Raw genomic sequence first — 21,089 nt, forward strand, 5'->3', positions numbered from 1 at the left:
CCCCGAAGAATGACGCATTAAACAAAATGTTTTATGGCATGAAGTACTATCTGTTAACAAATTATCATTTTAAAATTCACAATGGCAAAAATAATACTATTTTATTTTTTTCATTTACTCCCAATTAAAGCATTTTATTCTGTAAAATAGAATAAAATCTCTGAACTAAAAAATGTTTCATTTTTGTGGCTCTGGCTTAAACAATTTTAGTATGAAATACTTATAGCTGTTAATTCTGCTAACTCAAACAGTGGACCTTAAAATAAATCAGTAAACACTTGGTCAGTAATTTAGATATTACACATTAGGTCAACCAATGTAACCAGCAGTTAGAAAAAAATAAGAGTTGTTCCAGCATTATACATAAATCATTTGCTTTACTATCATAACTTATAGCTGGCAGTTATTTGTACAAAAATTTAAAAATTTTCTCGTATTGTTGAATCAACTAAAAGTGATCTAATTAAGTCTCATTTGGCAGAACAAATATTAAATAAATGAAAAGGCTTTCTAGATAAGCAAATGGGTTATGAAACTTTATTTTTCTGCTGTTTTAAAAAATTGGAGCTACTTCCCACAAGACCAGATAATTTCACATGGAGGTATGATGGTGGTTCCAGTGTGTCATTAATCTGTCTTTCTTCCATTTGTCTGCTGTCCTTTACAAATTTTATCATCCATTATTCTCTTATTCTATTGCTTCTCTCTTCTTTCCCACCAGCTTTATCCTGGACAATATAATTTCTAATGAGACTTACTGCTACATTTGCCTTAGATGATTATATCAAAATCTAAATGATGACTTGAATCTTCAAACTAAAAGTGTACATGAAGTTTCAGGAAACCCTCATGCACAACTGGTAACATTACTAGACTTCTACAGTAAAGAAAGATTATGGATATCCAGGCAGAAAACTCAGGAAAAGACAAGTTGTGGTGGGGAGTACTTACTGGATGGTAACAGAAGGTAACCAAAGTGGGTGCCTGATAATATTCTGTTTATCAATCTGGGTGCTGGTTATATAGGTATGTTCATTTTGTAAAAATTCTTCAAGTCATGTACTTATGAGTTGTACACTTTTTTGTATGTATATTATATATGTATTATGCTTCAAAAAAGTAATAAAGGATTTTTATAACAAAGCATTTTTTTTTTAAGAAAATGAGGACAATGAATAGTCAGGGCACATATCAAAGCATGGAAGAAGTAGGTAGTATTAAAAAAAAAAAACCATCATGAGCAAAATAATTGAAAAGGTTCTGATCAATTTCTATAAACTACAGCTGAAAAGCATTCCATGTGTACTTTCTTGAAGTGAAATTCATGAGTTATGAGTGTAGTTACATAAAGCAAGAATGCAATTTTTAATGGGAAGGATTGACTTGTTTTCTGACCACCATTTCCTTCCCTTACTCCATTTGTCTCTGATCTTGGAAAAAAAAAGTAATAAGCAAGTAATTTTACACTTTTCACTATTCTGTTTTACAGCTTACTATCAAATATTAAAATTCTTTATGCTTACTTACATATTTAATTTGCAAAGATTTCTAGAAGAAAATTTTGAAACAACAAAACTAAAATCTAGGGATCTACATTTTAAACATCTACCATCCAAGAGATTTTGATAGAGAGCTTTAGAACTAGCTCTGAAAAACAATGATTTATCCTGATCTAAGCCAACTTTCATTTTCCTCTATCTATGCATGTTAAAGATGACTAAATGGTTAAACAATTCATTTTCCCACAATGAGATGTTCTACCCAAAGCTGGTATTAGGCAAATGGTATTATGTAGATGACATTTATCTTTGAGATTCCCCAAGTATCAATCTCCTAATTTTTACTCTTTTCCCCATAATACTCTTTGAGAAAGGATTTAATATTCATTCTAAAAGTAATTAGTTATTCCATCCACCAAAGTTTTAGCATTTTATCAGAAGCCAAAATCTTCATGTACTAAGAACAAATTCTCAGGAACCTCAATAACAAGCTGACAGTGCAGGTACTAATGGTGATAATAGAAGGCAATCTCATACACCTATTTTGCTGACCCATTGTCTAACCTTCCTTGGAAACCAGTGACCCAGGAAAATAGTAATGAAATATAGAATTACTCTAATTCATTTACCTATTTTCTAGCTTCTAAGAAAAAGATGAAATATATAGTATATTAGCATTTCTACTGTTTAATGAAATATAAACCACTGTAGTTGACTAACCTAAGACGTGTCTGAAAAGACAACTATCAGAATAACTAGAGGCCCAGTGCATGAAATTCGTGCACGGGGGGGGGGGGGGGTGTCCCTCAGCCCAGCCTGCACCCTCTCCAATCTGGGACCCCTCGAGGGATGTCTGACTGCCCGTTTAGGCCCGGCAGTTCGACATCCCTCTCACAATCCAGGACTGCTGGCTCCCAACTGCTTGCCTGCCTGCCTTCCCCATTGCCCCTAACCATTTCTGCCTGCCAGCCTGATTACCCCCTAACCACTCCCCTGCCAGCCTGATTGATGCCTAACTGCTCCCCTGCCAGCCTGTTTGCCCCTAACTGCGCTCCCCTGCAGGCCTGGACACCCCTAACTGCCCTCCCCTGCAGGCCTGGTCACCCCTAACTGCCCTCCCCTGCAGGCCTGGTCCCCCCCAACTGCTCTCCCCTGCAGGCCTGGGTCCCCCCCAACTGGGTCCCCCCCCAACTGCCCTCCCCTGCAGGCCATCTTGTGGTGGCCATCTTGTGTCCACATGGGGGCAGGATCTTTGACCACATGGGGGCAGCCATCTTGTGTGTTGGAGTGATGGTCAATTTGTATATTACTATTTTATTAGATAGGATAGAGGCCTGGTGCACGGGTGGGGGCCAGCTGGTTTGCCCTGAAGGGTGTCCCGGATCAGGGTGGGGGTTCCCTTGGGGTGTGGGGCGGCCTGGGCGAGGGGCCTGTGGTGGTTTGCAGACCGACTATGCCCCCTGGCGACCAAGCAGAGGCCCTGGGATCTGGGATTTATCTTCTACAATTGAAACTTTGTAGCCTACAGCGGAGCCAAGCCTTCTGCTTGCTCAGTGGCAGCAGCCATTTCTTTTGGGATTTATGTATCTTCTATAATTGAAACTTTGTAGCCTTAAGCGGAGGCCTGGGCCGGCCCGGGTGTGCGGGAAGCTTGGCTTCCTCCATCGCCGGGGGCAACCCTAGCCTCCTGCTCTTTCCAGCTCGGTGGCTGCCGCCATTTCTGTTTGGTTTTATGTATCTTCTATTATTGAAACTTTGTAGCCTTGAGTGGAGGCCTAGGCCAGCAAGGGCAGGCGGAAAGCTTGGCTTCCTCCATTGCTGGGGAAACCCAAGCCTCCCTCCTGCTCTCTGTGGCTGTAGCCATCTTGGTTGGGTTTATTTGCATATTCGCTCCTGATTGGCTGGTGCCAATCAGTGGCTTGTGGGCGTAGCGGAGTGATGGTTAATTTGCATATTACTCTTTTATTAGGAAGGAGGATATACTGCAGACATGGTGAGGTACAGCAATACTGGGGATGGAAGGTTTTGTAAAAGTGAATTAATGATCTTAGCACACTACAAATAGAGGAGAACTTCCTCAACCTGATAAACAACACTTACAAAAACCCCTAAAACTTGCCCTGGCTGGTGTAGCTCAATTGGTTGGAGCATCGTCCTGTATACCAAAAGGGTGCAGGTACTATTCCCTGTTAGGGCATGTGCCTGGGTTGCAGGTTTGACCCCTGGTTAGGGGGCAGCTGATCAAGGCTCTCACTCACATTGATGTTTCTCTCCCTCCCACTTTCCTCTAAGATCAGTGAGCATATCCTCAGGTGAGGACTTGAAAAAACCAACATAAACTTTACAGCTAATATCATACTTAATGGTTAGAAACTAGAAGCTTTCTTGTTAAGATCAGGAAAAAAACAAAGCTGTCCCTTCTGATCAATCCTTTTCAACATTGTATTGGTAGTCCTAGCTAATGCAATAAAAAAAGCAAATAAAAGGCATAGACTGGAACATAAGAAACTAACTGTCTTTATTGCAGAGGACATTGTCTATGTAGAAAACTTGAAGGAACCGAACCAAAAGAAAAAAAAAGAAAACTAGAACTAACAAGTCAATATAGCAAAGTTGCAGGATACAAGGTTGACATATAGAAGTCTACTGCTTTCCAATCTACCAGCAAAGAACAATAGGAGTCTGAAATTAAAAACTAGTTAAATTACCACACACAAAAAAGAAAGAAAAAGAAAAAAAGATAAATTTAGGTACAAATTTAATGAGATCTTTACAAGATCTACATGAAGTAAACTACAAAACTCATAAAAAAATCAAAGAACTAAATAAATGGAGATATATTCCTTGTTCATGGATAGGAAGACTCAATATTGTTGAACTGTCAACTGTTTCAAATTTGATCTAAACATTCAATGCTATCTTTTTTTTTTTTTAATATATTTTACTGATTTCTTACAGAGAGGAAGGGAGAGGGATAGAAAGTTAGAAACATCGATGAGAGAGAAACATCGATCAGCTGCCTCCTGCACACCCCCTACTGGGGACATGCCTGCAACCAAGGTACATGCCCTTGACCGGAATCGAACCTGGGACCTTTCAGTCCGCAGACCGACGCTCTATCCACTGAGCCAAACCGGTTTTGGCTCAATGCTATCTTAATCAAAACCCCAGGTGCTTACTTTATGGTTACTGACAAGCAGATTCTAAAGTTTCTTTAGAGGCAAAAGACTTACATTAATGGAACAATGGAGAGCTCAAAAATAGAACCACATAAGTATAACTAACTGATCTTTTAAAAAGGAGCAAAGGCAATTCAATGGAGAATGGACAGTTTTTTTCAACAAATGGTGCTAGAACTAGACAGCCACATGCAAAAAAGAAAAAAATATTTAGCCACAGACCTTACACCTTCCAAAGTAACTCAAATAGTAACTCAAAATGGAAGATAAGACTTCCCTGGCCAGGAGGCTCAGTTGGTTGGAGTGTCATCCTGTACACCAAAAGGTTTTGGATTTGATTCCCAGTTAGGGCACATACCTAGGTTTTGAGTTCAAGCCCCAGTTAGGGGTCAGGGTGCATACATGAGGCAATGATTGATGTTTCTCTCTCACACTGATGTTTCTCTCTCTCTAAAGATTAGTAAAACAAACAAACAAAAACATATCTTCGGGTGAGGATTAAATAATTAAAAAAATGGATCACAGACCTAAATGAAAAACCATAAAGCTCCTAGAATATAAGATAGGAAAAAATATAGATGATGATGGGTTTGATGATGACTTTTGAGATACATCAAAGGTACGACCCATGAAAGAAAGATTGGTAAGTTGGATTTCATTAAAATTAAAAACTTCTGCCCTGTGAGAGATACTGAAAGGACTGAAAGAACAAGGCACAAATTTGGAGAAGACATTTGCAATAGACATCTCTGCTAAAGGACTATTATAAAGCATATACAAAGAATTCTTAAAACTCAACAAGAAAACAATCCAGTTGAAAAATGAGCAAAAGATCTGGACACTTTACCAAAGATATACTGATGCCAAATAAGCATTATGAAAAGAAGCTCAACATCATATGCCATTAGGAATTCACAAACTGAAACAACCATGAGATACCGCTACACACCTATTATCCTACATAATCCTATCTAATAAAGAGGTAATATGCAAATTGACCATCACTCCAACACACAAGATGGCCGCCCCCATGTGGTCAAAGATGACCGCCCCCATGTGGACAAAAGATGGCAGCCACAAGATGGCCGGCAAGGGAGGGCAGTTGTAGGCGATCAGGCCAGCAGGGGAGAGCAGTTGGGGTGACCAGGCCTGTAGGGGAGGACAGTTAGGGGTGAGCAGGCCTGTTGGGGAGGGCAGTTGGGGGTTACTAGGCCTGCAGAGGAGGACAGTTAGAGGCAACCAGGCCGGCAGGGGAGCAGTTAGGGGTTGATCGGGCTGGTGGCAGAAGCGGTTAGGGGCAATCAGGCAGGCGAGCGGTTGGGAGCCAGCAGTCCCAGATTGGAGAGGGTGCAGGGTGGGCTGAGGGACACCTCCCCCCGGTGCACGATTTTTGTGCACTGGGCCTCTAGTACTAGATAATGGCTAAAATCCAAAACACTGACACCACCAAACACTGGTGAGGATGGGAAGCAACAGGAACTCTCATTCATTGCTGTGCAAGTGCAAAATGGTACAGCCACTTTGGAAGATGCTTTGGCAATTTCCTACAAAGTTAAACGTACTATTACCACTATCATGCTCCTTGGTATTTACCTCCCCCTCCCCCCCGAGTTGAAAATCTATGTCCACACAAAAACCGTATGGTGTTTACAGCAGCTTTATTCATAATTGCCAAAAGTTGGAAGCAATCAACATATCCTTCAGTAGGATGAATGTGGTATATTCAGGCAATGAAATATTATAAAAACAAATGAGCTATTGAGCCATGAAAACACATAAAAGAACCTTAAATACATATTACTAAGTTAAGCCAATCTGAAAAAGGTTCCTACTATATGATCCCAATTAAACATTTTAGAAAAGGAAAAACTATGGAGTAAAGAAATCAGTGCCTTCCAGGGTTTTGGAGACAGAGAAGGGTGCACAGAACATTTTTAGGGCAGTGAAAATATTCTGTATGGTATTCTTAATGAATTATAATATAAACCATGGACTTTGGGTGATAATGATGTGTCAATGCTGGTTCACTGAATGTAACAAATGTACCACTCGTGTGTGGGATTTGGCTAATAGGGAATCTGTGCACGTATGTGCTTTGTGTCTAAACTGCTCTAAATTATCTATAATAATAAAAGCATAATATGCTAATTAGACTGGACAGCTGAACGACCTTCCAGACATCCTTCTGAATGGCGGGGGCCGAGGCAGAGGCGGTTAGGGGCGATGAGGCAGGCAGGCGAGTGGTTGGGGCGATGAGGCAGACAGGCAGAGTGGTTAGGGGCGATGAGGCAGGCAGGCAGAGGCGGTTAGGGGCAATGAGGCAGGCAGGAGAGCAGTTAGGGGCGATCAGGCAGGCAGAGGCAGTTAGGGGAGATCAGGTAGGCAGGCAGAGTGGGTAGGGGCAATTAGGCAGGCAGGTGAGTGATTAGGGGCGATCAGGCAGGCAAAGTGGTTAGGGGCGATCAGGCAGGCAGGCGAGTGGTTAGGGGTGATCAGGTAGGCAGGCAGAGTGGTTAAGGGCAATCAGGCAGGCAGGCAGGCAGACAGGTGAGCGGTTAGGAGCCAGACATCCCGGATTGCGAGAGGGATGTCCAACTGCCAGTTTAGGCCCAATCCTACAGGGACATCCTCTGAGGGGTCCCGGATTGAGAGGGTGCAGGCCAGGCTGAGGGACGCCCCCCCCAAACTCCGGTGCATGAATTTTGTTCACCGGGCCTCTAATACAGTATATAAAAGTATAGTGAACTAATAATAACATCTATATTTTTTAACATTTTAAATTCTATATAGATTTTATTCACTTTGATACATGTAAAAAATCCAAGTTTTGTTCTAAGTCTCCAAGAATAAAAACTTACTAGTTGTACTGTATGATGGGTTCTGTAGTTCTCTTCATTCTGAAGGTGCTGATGGAATTTTTCATTGTGTTTTGCAATACAAATTTCCTATAAACACATAAAACGTGTTTTAATATAAGTGGAACTTAAAAGATTTAAACAACATACCAGGGTTTACGTGGTAAGTCAAATTTTAACATATAACTGCATAGCAAAATATCAAATAAACCACCTCTGGTTTCTCATTTGTAATACTGAAGCAGCATAAGCCAAATAATCAGGATCTTAAAAAGAGTCTTCTATCAAACTATTAAAACTTCTCTAGCATTCCTGATTTCCCTTTTTTGGAGGGGGAGGGATGGGGCAAGGCAGAGTGGAAGAGGGTGTTCTTATATAATCTCAAAGGTCTCTTTCAGCTCTGAAAGTCTGTGGCCAGAATATTCTGTCTTATTGTACTCCTTAAACTGTCTGGGCAAAAAGGATATACAACTCCTGGCTTAAAGTCTGTATTCTTAAACTCTCTCTGATGAATTAAAGAACATGATTATGCCCAGACTGCTTTGAACCATATTATGAAATCTTAAACTTCTGGTCACAGACTTCAGAACTAAGAGACCTAAAAGACTAGAAAGTCAGAATTATGCTCTAATTATGTGAAAACAAAAACGTAATAAATAAAATGGGATATATGTGCTTCTTTACAAAATAATGCACTGCCATTTGGCAATTTTAGTGGCACCACGCTAAATCTTCATTTTCCCTCAGTCTTTTTGGAAAGCCTTCTAGATGAAAGGGTTTCCATTAGTTCCCAACACTCTCGGAGCTATACCAAAGATTACTCTTCTAATCAGAGAAAGGCATCTAAGGAACGACATTTTAAGCCAGTAAACTATTTTTTAAAGCAACTGTTGATATTATATTCTCCCCCCACACTGGGTTAAATCTCTTGCCTAACAAGTATTGATCATGAAGTGAACTTGTCCAGGGCTGTCTCCCTGGGGGGAAAAAGGCAGTCCTATACAGAGATATGATACAGTGGTATACTGACTCAGGCTTCTCAGTCACATAGACCTGATAGAATCCTACCTTGCCCCATACTAAGCACTTTTCCTTGGGTCATTTATTTAACCTTGGTTCCCTTGGTTATAAAATGAGAATACAGGTCCACAATCCCTTACCCAGAACAAAGGTCAGATACGTTTTGAAATTAATTTTTTTTTCAGATTTTAAAAAGGTGATAGGTTACATATATCATATTACCAAGCAACTCCAGCAGGATTCTGAAGCAGCACCCCATAATAACTTCATTTTAAAAGATGAACAAGTATTAGTGACAAACTAGCTTAGAATTATTAGCTATGGATCAAGGATTAGGTAATGAATAAAAGCAAAATTTAAAATTAAGGCTGAATTTCATGAATACATAACTTATTATACCTTTTTATTTCTGAGGTAGGCTTTCTTGGCTGAAACCCGTCCACGTCTTGCTTCCAGCTGGCGTGCTTTCTGCTGAAGTTTATGCAGCTCTTCTCTCTGTAAATGCACCGACGCTGCCATCTCTTCCTTCTCCAGCATGGCCTCCATGCTTTCATAAGTGTCATAGTACACCACTTCATCTCTCTTTTCTGGTACAGAACAGCAACAAAGATATGGTTAAGAGCGTGGACTGCAGACAGAACAGGGTTCTCATCCACTTACTGGCTCTGTAACCTCAGGCAAAGCCATTATCTATAGCAGGGGTCCTCAAACTTTTTAAAAAGGGGGGCAGTTCACTGTCCCTCAGACCGTTGGAGGGCCAGACTATAGTTTAAAAAAAAAAACTATGAACAAATTCCTATGCGCACTGCGGGCCCGGGACGAGTCGGCTGCTAAGCAGGACAGGCAGCGGCACCCGGCGGGCTGGATAAATGTCCTCGGCGGGCCACATGTGGCCCGCGGGCTGTAGTTTGAGGACCCCTGAAAAAACCTAAGCAACCATTATGACCGGCCGGTAGCTATAATGCACACTGACCACCAGGGGGCAGATGCTCAACGCAGGAGCTGCCCCCTGGTGGTCAATGCGCTCCCACAACCAACCTCCCACAGCCCCTCCCCCTTGCTGAATTCATGCACCGGGCCTCTAGTCTCTTACAAAGCATTCAATCTTTTGTGGACTTATGTGGTTAAATGTACATCATACCCGATATAAGTCTTTTGATGCTTTCTAGTTGTGCTGTCAACAACAACTCTTCACACTTCAAGATTTCAAACTGTACTTCATACAACTGAAGTTGCAGATCATAATAATCAGCTTCTAACTGATCCAATCGGGCTATGGCTTCTGTACCACCCTGCAAACTCTGCATCTGTATTGAAAATAAAAATATTTCTAGTTGGTGGGGACAAGAAAAAATGTTATAAGTTCTAATGTTGTAAGTTCTAATTTAGAAATAAAAACTAATCAGACAGGATAAATCCATAAAGCAATTATTCTAAGAAACTTGTGGGCAAGAAAGAAAATTTTTAAAAGACATAAAAACAGTAATAATTAAAACATATGGTTTCAGAAATAACTAGGCAAACACGGTAAAAATAAGGTTTTTAAAGTCTATATTTAGGTTAATAATATATTATCCCAATTATCTTGACATAAATATTAATGGCATCCCTTTTCACTCTCAAAAAGTGGTTGAGAGTTATGCAGTTATCCTGTTCATATAAGATATATGAATACCATTAGGCCATACTTGGATAGACACAACAGAGGGGTAAAAGTCTGCTTAACAGCACACATCAGGGCTTTATTTTGCTCCAAGGTCACACATACATCAGGGCTTTATTTTGCTCCAAGGTCACAGCCTGGCTGGCTTCTAGGATCTGTTGACTGGAGAAGAAGGTGAGTGGATGTGAGCTAGAGCGGCATGACAACTGCTTTCCATGGGAATCCTTGCAATTTACTGATAATGATCATTATTAGTATCTAAGTAAACACACACAGGGTACTACAGGGAACCTAAGGGATTCAGAAATTTCTGTGCATGTCTCATGAAGTAGTTGGGTGGTCTTGAATGAGATTTGCTTGTTGGTTGGTTTTAGTCCTGAAGTGAGAGGGAAGAAATTTTGCTGGGAATCAGTAGGAAAAGTATAAGTTAGATAATGGTTCCATATCTCTCTACTATTTGGCTCTTTGGAAAAAGACAGGTGCAAGAAACTTTTCATGAGTCTGTAATATGGGAATAGTTTTTTGGTATGAGAGAGTAAGTATTCTTCCAAAAACATTTCTTCTAAGAACATGGCACCACTCTTTGGCAGTTTAAGGGTTCAAGCTCAGAAGTTCCAGGAGACTCCTGGCACAGGTATCAATTTGCTGGGAACTAGCAGCACGGTGAGGAGGCCCTGGGCTCAAGTGGCATGCTAAGGGGTAACTAACAAATGAAGTGGGGGGAGAACAAAGAGGAAAATGAGAGAAATGTTTATGAGCTCGAGTGAGACATCACTGGGGCTTCCAGAATCCCAGGAACACACTTAACTGATAGTCCTGGGCAGCCATGGCAGCAGACAGTGAATCCTCATTGCTACAAAATAACCCCTTCTGGCTGGTGAGGTTGGTAAAACATGTTAGCACATAAAAAAGAGTATTTTTAAACAAGATTCCAGCTTTCCTTTACATTTTAGATATCCATATAGTTCAATTCTTTTAATAAAAATTTTGAACTGCAAAACAACAGTTAAGCTGGGGTCTAAATATGCAACATTTAAAAATAACCAGATGAATTAAATACAGTGCTATTTAATTTTATAAACATTTTATAAATAGTTAATAAGTTATCTAAGTTGTAAGTTAGTGATCCTGCTACACTAAGGAATATGAGTAACAAACAATAAATATAAAACAAACCCAAAATGGGTTTAATTATAGTTTCACATATGAAGGGGAATGTTGACAAAATAAAATCCTGCTGCTTTTGTCCTAAGTTATAAAAGAAGAATCTAGGAGTGATTTATTTGCCAAGACTCCCAGTCTCACTTTAAATTATAAACCCTTTACAGACTATCTTGGGGGTCTTGTCCAGTCTTGGAGACCACAGTCCCAGGATACATCTTCCTTTCTTATCGGCACCAACACTGTCTGTGAGCACAGCATTCAAACAGATCGAGTGTGTAATGTTAGAAGGCTTTAATTCTCTAAGTGGGGAATTATAATCAGTGAAACCTTAGTGTGAATCACTAAAGGTATCACTAAAAACCTTCATCTATGATCAGTTCATCAGTGATGCTGTTCAGGTCCAGTGCAGGCTGTTCCATCTTTACTACCTCTAGTTCTCGCCAGCCAGAAGTGACCATTTATCTGCCACTTTTATGACATGTGCTAACTACCAGACTCCTGTCCCATACTTTGGCTAAGGAAGGAAGTTCAAAGTCCCCTGCTGACATACCTGTACATTGTCAGCTGCCTCAACTGCAAGTAGAGCAATACTCTGATTCCTGCCCAGAGCCCAAACACCTTAAAAGCATGAGATGAATAATGATACCAGAGTACAGCAAATAGCAAAGAAAGGAAGGGGTGTTCTTTTACAGCAAGTGATCTCACCCCCAATTTTCTGGCTTAGTGAGTTCTATTCAGAGCAAGGGAGTCCAGAAGTGTATTTGGCATGGCTGGGTTCAAAAGAAGGACAAAACCTCTTAAGAGATAGAAGCACAGACAAGAAATCTGTTAAGTACCAAACTCTGAGCAAACAAACAATAGGGCAGTGATGGGTCTCAGGAAAAGTTAAAGAGATGTAGAGAAGACTTTCATGGGATAAGCTAAGGAGAAGGGGGTTAAAGACAAGCCAGGGAAATCTTGAGAACGCAGAATGGTTTATCTAAACTTCAACATGGTGGGGAAATTCTCAGTAAAAGGCATGGAGAGGTATGCAAAGGCTACATTGCTCCAAATCTCTTCCCTGTTAACATCTGAAATTTCCAGACTGACTTCTTTCCTGGTGACTAATTCAGCTGACAGCCACAGAACTAAGGGAATGGGAATCCAGAGTGGAAGGAGCACTAACTCTGAGCAATGGAGCCATGCAGTGAAGGAAGGTGCCACAGACGGAACCTGGGGGGCAGTGCTTCCCCTGACAAGAAGGAAGCCTAAAGAGCAGGTTAAGTGTTTAAGAAAAAAAGACTATCAGTGCCAATGAAAAAACTCTGTTCAACTTTCACCCTTCTAAACACACTTTTGAAATCAAGACCCCAAACCAAACTGTGACTTCCTAAGGTAACCTAGGTGAGAACGAGCAGCGTGAGAACGAGCCCAATTATACCAATTCCTACAAGGATGGTCCTTCCACTTAGACAAAAGTAGGGAGCACTATTCCAATAAATATAGAAAAGAGAACAAAGAAAAATGTTTCTGCAGTAAATCTAGCAAGGAAATGAAGTACAGGAAGTATTAGTCGATATCCGTATATCCACATAAGTACATCATACACTACTGACCCCACAGATAATCATCCCCCCCCTTCCACAATAATGATATAGTAGTTTTCATGTGTACCTATTTTACTGACCGTACTATATCTTAAAAACAAATGTAAAGTCATTTACATAATGATGGCCCTGTCCTGCCTTTTACCCTACTGTGCTAGAAAACCCCACAACATGTGAGGGGCTGTGAAAAACAGTATCTATGGGTTGAGCCAATATAGTAGCCAACAAATACTCACTGAGTACTCACCACTATGTGAGTTACAGAGAAGATGGCAGTAAACAAGAAATGAAGCAAGGGTTCAAAGAGTAGTCATAAAAACAATGCACAGCATAAGAGAAATAACATTAAAGGCAAGCTCGACAAGCATTCAATCAAGACTAGCCCTTTTATGTGGAAAAGATGAAAAAAACATGAGACTTGTAACTAGACAAACCTGGGGTTCCACCATATCAGCTGCACGAATAGGGAAAATACATACAAGCTGACAGAATTATCTAAACTTCCACATTTCAGCCCTAACCGGTTTGGCTCAGTGGATAGAGCATCGGCCTGCGGACTGAAAGGTCCCAGGTTCGATTCCCGTCAAGGGCATGTACCTTGGTTGCAGGCACGTCCCCAGTAGGATGTGTGCAGGAGGCAGCTGATCGATGTTTCTCTCTCATCGTCTATCCCTCTCCCTTCCTCTCTGTAAAAAAATCAATATGTTAAAAAAAATCCCACATTTCAGAAATATTTTAAAATTGGAAATATCCATAAATTATTTGATGTCGAAACCTAATCTCACAATTTGTAAGAAAATATGATCTGACTTGATATGAGTCCCTATTTATTCCATTTAATATAAATATCTACATGTTTCATTACTGAAATGCTAACACTGGTCCAGTAGTTACATGCCCTCATTTGGCTTTCTAAAATCTAAAAAACTGAGAATTCTGAAACATATCTGGTCTTGGGGTTTCAGATAATGACTTATGGGCTTATAGTGCAAAGGGTTATGATTGGGAATTGAGGTAATACACATAAAGCACTAAGGACAGGGCCTGAAACATTTAAAAAAATTTTTTTTTTGTAACCACTATCAAAATATAACTTAGATAGTAAAAATAGAATTTCATAATTAAGTAACATTAGAGTTTTGGAGTGGAACCTAGCTTTCTGTACTTAAGAGACTGAAATGTCTACTGTACATATATGATGAAACAGACTCTATCTGCTTACTGATAAACAAATTAAAAACACAAAACCAGCCTCTCTGTCTCAACAAGCACCTATGTTCCTTGAGGTTGAAACTTTTTGGAAAGGCCCATACGAAAAACAAATAAACATCTTAAACATGGGAATTACATTTCCCCCACCTCTGTATTCCCTTCCATGATACATGCACAGTTAGCTAACACAGATCACAATAATAATAATAATATCTAATGTTTATTTTTGAGTTCTTACTCTATGCCAGGCACTTTGCTAAATGATTTATATATATGAACTCATAACTCTCCTAGAAGGTATATATTGTTTTTATTTTATAGAGAAGTTAAGTAATTCACTCAAGGTGAGATCTGTAACTCTGTCCAATTTAGCAGCCACAAGCCATTATGTGGCTATTTAAATAATTAAAAATAAAAAAATTCTGCTCCTCTGTCATATATGCCACATATCAGGGGCTCAATACAAATATGGCTAGTAGCTAAGCTTATGGGAAAGTGCAGATGTAGGACATTTCCATCACTGAAGGAAGTTCTGCTGAAGATCTCTATCTATATCATAAGCTCATGCTCACTATAGTATAAGTGCTCAATAATCTCTACATATAAAGAGCCAGCGACCGGAATGCTGAAACGACCGGTCGCTATGACGCCCACTGCGGTCAGCCAACCGGCCCAATCGGGGGTGGGACCGGCAGGCCAATCACCTGTGGCCCCTCCCCCCCCACTGCCCAGCCCCTGATCAGCCCCCATTGGGGCGCACCAGCTGGATCCCCCCCATGCACGAATTTGTGCACCAGGCCTCTAGTTAACTACTAATGACTTAAATAAACTGTCATAGAGGGCTATAACCTTAATTAATCATAATTTAGCCATATGCTTTTAGGAGAAAGACAAAATAATGAAATAAAAGGAACTAGCCTCAGGATTGGTATATATAATCAGCTCAATATTCTAGAAGTTTATGTATATTCATAGAGATGACCTCAAAGAATCAGTTTTAAAAATATGAATGGAAATGGTTAATATCCTCTGCCAAGACAAGAAAGCACATTGGTATATTTTTAGAACTTTCAACCATAAGGATTGGAATCCCAAGGGTTTTCTGGTTAATTCCCTATTAACCAGAGAACATGGTCAACAGAAGGTAACAGTCCACAAATTAATTGAGATATGTGATTTGTTTCATGATGGCATCTTAACTTTAATATCTATTTCAATTAATAACTATAAAGAGAATCCCTTATTTCATTAATAACCATTATTTTAATGATACTTCTAAAAGACATCCTACTCCTAACCCTGTGTGATTATATGTAGCTTAACCTTGTTCAGTGGTTTAAAATGTATCTGATGTGATCTGTAAGTAATAATATCTGAAAGTAAAGATGGACTGTGCTATTGTTTTAAAATCTGGATTGATGGGAAATATACTATTGAAAGTGTGGAATAAAATAGTCACAACTAATTGAACTCACCCTTTCAAAAGTATCGGACCAAAAGGGTAATGATATTTTCAAGAGTTTTTGATGGAAAAATTTGAACACCAGCAGAGAGAGACTCAGATACAGATGATCTGGGAACCCACTAAATTTGTGTGCAAAGCTGTGCATATGCGTATTTCTCTGAGTGCAGGGTTCCTCGCTTTCAAATCATTAAAGGGACAAATTGTGACCTAAAGAGGGTAAGAATGGCTATAATCAAGACTCAGAAACAGTTAAAAAGGAGATAGAGTAAAAGGCATCATACTTATTCTGAATACTAGTGTAAAGAAAATTTAAAATTTAAACAGAATTTTGCTTGCCCAGGTGACATTTCAATGTTAATTTAAAAATTTTGTTTCAAGTTCAGCATTATGCTTATGTCAAATATACTAAATAATTTTCTATTTAATTCCTATTTTTAAAGTCTTTTGTCTTCAAAATAACCTAAGGAAACACAACACAGCAACATTTTTTAAGAGAACAGAAATCTCCCCATCTTTAAATCACAGGGTAGTACTGTATCACAAGGTCTTCACTGGCATTTGTTTGGATGGGTTTAATAACTGACATTTGTTCTGTTTCTCATGAGTAATGTGGTCACCTTAAATTAACGCTAATAAAACTGTATAGTAAATCATCACAGACGCACATAAAAAGCACAATGCGTATATTATATACACACAACAATCATAAACCTGGCAAGAATGACTAACTGGCAGTTTTACCAAAACCTTTGAAGATTCAAACACAATACAGAATGTTAAAAAACAGACATTAAGGTAACAGGATGGCCCCAAGAAAATGACCCCACAGATAATCATCATCCCAGATTCTCAGGGCCCACTGTAGCTTCCTCTACCACCCTAGACCAGTGGTCGGCAAACTGCGGCTCGCGAGCCACATGCGGCTCTTTGGCCCCTTGAGTGTGGTTCTTCCACAAAATACCATGGCCTGGGCAAGTCTATTTTGAAGAAGTGGCGTTAGAAGAAGTTTAAGTTTAAAAAATTTGGCTCTCAAAAGAAATTTCAATCGTTGTACTGTTGATATTTGGCTCTGTTGACTAATGAGTTTGCCGACCACTGCCCTAGACCAATTCCAGTAAGAATAATGTTTCTGCAATAGCAAGTACTGCAATCAGAAACCTTACCCTCAGCAGCTCTTTTAGGCACCCTAAAACAAACATAACAAAAAAGTACTGATGAATACTACAACATGGATGAACCTTGAAAACATGCTAAATAAAACAACCACATATTTTATGATTCCCTATGTTGTCAGAACAACTCAATGTTAGCCTGCTTAGAATAAAGCTAGTCAATGTGATGAAGACGAAGAGTGATACACTACTTCAAAGGCAATAAAGAGCTAGGATTTTAAGTTTCAAAAGTTCTGGAACTTAGGGAAAAATAAAACTACAATTTTAACTCCATTAACAAAAAAATTTCTTTCTAGATCATGACCACAATACCTCATACACTTAAAAAAAAATCCTCACCCAAGGATACTTTTTTTCATTGGCTCTAGAGAGAGGAAGAGGGAAAGAATGTGAGAAACATTTATCAGTTGCCTCCCATACACGCCCTGCAACCTGGGTAGGTGCCCTGACTGGGAATTGAACCCATGACCCTTTGGTGCACAGGATGACCCCTAAAGACTGAGCATCACTGGCCAGGGCTCATATACTATTTTTTAAACAAGAGGCAAGCATATGCACTTTTAAAATGCCAATGAGAACTGTCTTGGTATGCCTCGTAAGCCCAAAACGTTTCATAAAGTTATATTAATACTAGAGGCCCTGTGCATGAAATTGGTGCACTAGGGGGTGGTGGTGGTGGGGGGGTCCCTTAGCTTGGCCTGCACCCTCTTGCAGTCGGACATCCCTCTTGCAATCCAGGTAGGTCCGATCCCAGCCTGGCCTGCAGGGATCGGGCATAAACTGCAGTTGGACATCCCCCGAGGGCTGTAGCAGTGTGCCAAGCGGCAGGCGGCCAGGGAGGAGCCCGAACTGGGACTGGGCGCCGTGCTGCTCATCCCCACCCGCTGCGCCTGCTGCCACTGCTTGGTAGTGGTGCTGTGGAGTTGGGAGAGGCTCCTGCTGCCACAGCTGCCCTCGCCAGCTGTGAGCCCAGCGGGGCTCCCCATGGGAGCGCACTGACCACCAGGGGGCAGCTCCTGTGTTGAGTGTCTGCCCCCTGGTGGTCAGTGTGCGTCATAGTGACCGGTCGTTCCATCATAATGGTTACTTAGGCTTTTATATGCATAGATAAGCAGAGACATTTTGCTCTTCTCTACAAAGATGTACTACTTTCACAAATATACTCAATGTTTTAAAAACCTATTGTTAATCCACAGAATGGGAGCGAAATTTTACAAATTATATATGTATTAGATAAAAGACATGTATTTAGAATATACAAAGAACTTTCAAATTAGTATTAAAAAAAATGTGAAAATGGCCAAAAGATCTGAATGTTTAAAGAAGATATGGTAAGTGGGCAATAAGCACATGAAAAGATACTCAACATCAATGCCATCAGGGAATGCAAGTCAAAACTATGAGGTACCACTTCACATCCACCAAGATGGCTATAAGACAAAGACAAACTGTAAGAAGCATTGGTGGTGATAATGTAAATATGTGGAGAAATTTTAACCTTCTTACACTGCTAGTGGGAATGCACATGGTACAACTGCTTTGGAAAACAGTCTGGCAGTTCCTCAATTGGTTAAATGGCAGTTTCACACTAGGTATATATCAAGATAAATAAAAAAACGTGCACATGAATGTTCACAGCAGCACTATTCACAATAGCTCCAAAAGTAAAATGAATCCAAATGTTCATCAATTGATGAATGTACAAAATGTGGTATAACCATGCAATAAAGTGTCATTTGGCACCAAAAAACCCCCAAACAAAACATAACAAAAAGTATAAAATGCTTTGCTTTCAACTGATACATGCTACAACATGGATGAACCTTGAAAACATGCTAAGTAAAAAAACCACATATTTTATGATTCCATTTAGTAAAATGTCCAGAATAGAAAATTTAGAGAGACAGAAAGTAGATTAGTTATTGCCTAGGTCTGGGGGAGGGTTGAAGGGGAGATGAAGAATGACTACTAATGGACACAGGTTTATTTTGGGGGTTATGAAAATATTCTACAGTTGAGTGTATTGCTAGTTACACTTTAAATGGGAAAACTGTATGGTATATAAAGTATGTCTCAAAATATGATTTAAAAATCATTTTGAGCTACAAAGTACTACAAATCTAATGATGAAGCAAATAATTTTATTCTTATCTAATCATTCTGAAGTATAATTCCTCTCTTAAAATAACTAGTATAAAATCAGTTGCCTAACCCAGCTCATTCTCCTCTGTCCAACAAAAATCCATACTTCTTGCCTCTTCTACAAGTCTATTCAAGATGACATGACTGCAGTGCTATCTGAACAAAGGCACAAGCTCATGTCCATTCTGGAGGAGGCCAGACCTGTGCAATCTGGACCTCAAATTCTCAGCTGCCTAGAAATACCCTGCAACCCTGAGTAGCTTTAAAAGCAGCAATTTCAGGTTATCAAAACATAATGTAAGTTTAGTCTTTCTCAATTTCCTATTGCCTTTCATTCAAACCTCTTTCATTACTAATTAAAGATCCAAATTATGAGAAATGCTTTGCTTTCAATGACCAGCAGTGAAACAAAATTTGAAAACAGTTTCCTGTGTAAAGGAAATGGGTTAAGGATTTAAGAATGGCTTTCAAATCAATTCTCTAGAAACTGCCCAGAATAATCCTATATAATAAAAGGCTAATATGCATATAGACCGAACGGTGGAACAACCAAACAACCGAACAACCAAACAACCGGTCACTATGATGTGCGCTGACCACCAGGGGGTGTGTGCGGAACATGGTGGGCATTGGCTGCGGTGGGATGGTGGGATAGGTGAGCGGGGGCACCAGACCAAGGCAGGGCGCCAGTCGCTGTCATCGGGACGAGCCTCTAGTGGTTACTGAAAATTCTTTGCTCCCGCATGATGTGGCCCCACCTGGCATTCGCACCTGCTGCCGGCGCTGGCCCCACTCCCACCCACTGCTAGTGCCGGCCCCAATAGCTCCACGCCGTCAGCGGGTGTGAGCGGCGGTGGGAGTGGGGCTGCCAGCAGACAGGGGACCGGGGGCTGTGGTGGGAGAGGCTGGGCAGGGGTGCTGCTGAGGATGGGCCAAGACCCGCCCCTGTGCCTACTGCAACCTCCCGGCCCGCAGTTCCTTTCAAGGTGTACGAATTTGTGCATTGGGCCCCTAGTATTTCATGAAAACAAATCTGATCATATTACTCCTTGATTAAAATCTTACAATGACTCTATACTGGTTTTAGGGTAAAATTCAAATTCCTTGGCAGGACATAGAAGGCCAACCCTAAACTTGCTTACTTTCTAACTTCCTTTCTCACTCTCCTTCAGATAACTAGGCTGACTTTTTCTGCCTCTACTAGGACTCCTGGAACATGCAGTTCTCTTCACCTATGACCTTTGGGTCAAAGTGGAATATTCCTCCAAGGGTCCACTTTGCATATTATGATACATGTCTATCTCACAGCTCATTTTCACACTGCCCATGTCTTGCCCCACCATATTCTAAGAGTTCAAAATACCAGGCCTGCACCTTTTTATGCTTAAAAAGAAGGGGGGGGGTATTAATCATGTCTTTATCCCCAACACCTATTATAATTTCTAGCAAAAACATTAAAAACATTTAACAAATAGTTGCTGAATGAATAAACTGAGCGGGGACATTTTAGTTGGGCAGAATTCTAACAAGCAGAAACTGGAGGCAAAGGAAAAAGAAGAGTTAAAGATGACCCTAAGGTTTTGGGCCTGGAGTATCTTGAAGAACCATGCGCCCTTAACAGAAAGGAGAGATATGAGGAAGACCTGCTATATGGGGAAATAAAGGAGTTTGGTTTTAGAAATATTTCATGTATGACATATTGGCCCCAAAAAGTGATTTCATTTTCCTCCCCCAAAATGACTTAATAATGTATGATACAATAAATTAACTATCTATCTCAATAAGGTAAAAAATGGATAAAGAAAAGGAAAAGCAATCCAAAATTTATTTAATAATTTGACTGCTTTTCATCTTTGATATATTTTGAGTTTTAACTCTGGGTACAACGGACAAACTGAATAGTTGTGCCTAAAACATCAAATGTTACTACCTACCATCTAGAACACCTGCTTAGATTCATCCCTAACACTAGATTTAATCTTCATTCACTATTGAAACTATATACTTTCCTGATTTTCAAAAATACTGTATCCCTAGGCCATAACATTTGCTTCTTCTAATACTTAGAGAAACTATCAGCATACACCAATGTAGATATTTAAGTACTCTTTTATAAAAAGCTATTTGTTCTG

At 40.1% G+C, this 21,089-nt stretch overlaps 1 protein-coding gene across 2 annotated transcripts in view; it reads right to left on the reverse strand.

Moving 5' to 3' along the window:
• The window catches only part of JMY (junction mediating and regulatory protein, p53 cofactor), an 86,381-nt gene that overhangs the window by 12,664 nt on the left and 52,628 nt on the right, over positions 1 to 21,089 (reverse strand). For both annotated transcript variants that reach the window (XM_080682680.1, XM_080682681.1), the window contains exons 5-7: positions 9,695 to 9,860; positions 8,953 to 9,140; positions 7,537 to 7,623 (exon numbers count right to left, since the gene is read on the reverse strand). In XM_080682680.1, the coding sequence (XP_080538806.1) occupies positions 7,537 to 7,623; positions 8,953 to 9,140; positions 9,695 to 9,860 (441 nt within the window). The remainder of the gene's footprint in view (positions 1 to 7,536; positions 7,624 to 8,952; positions 9,141 to 9,694; positions 9,861 to 21,089) is intronic.

The sequence above is a fragment of the Plecotus auritus genome (assembly GCF_963455305.1).
Source record: "Plecotus auritus genome assembly, chromosome: 7".
NCBI classification, from domain to species: Eukaryota; Metazoa; Chordata; class Mammalia; order Chiroptera; family Vespertilionidae; genus Plecotus; species Plecotus auritus.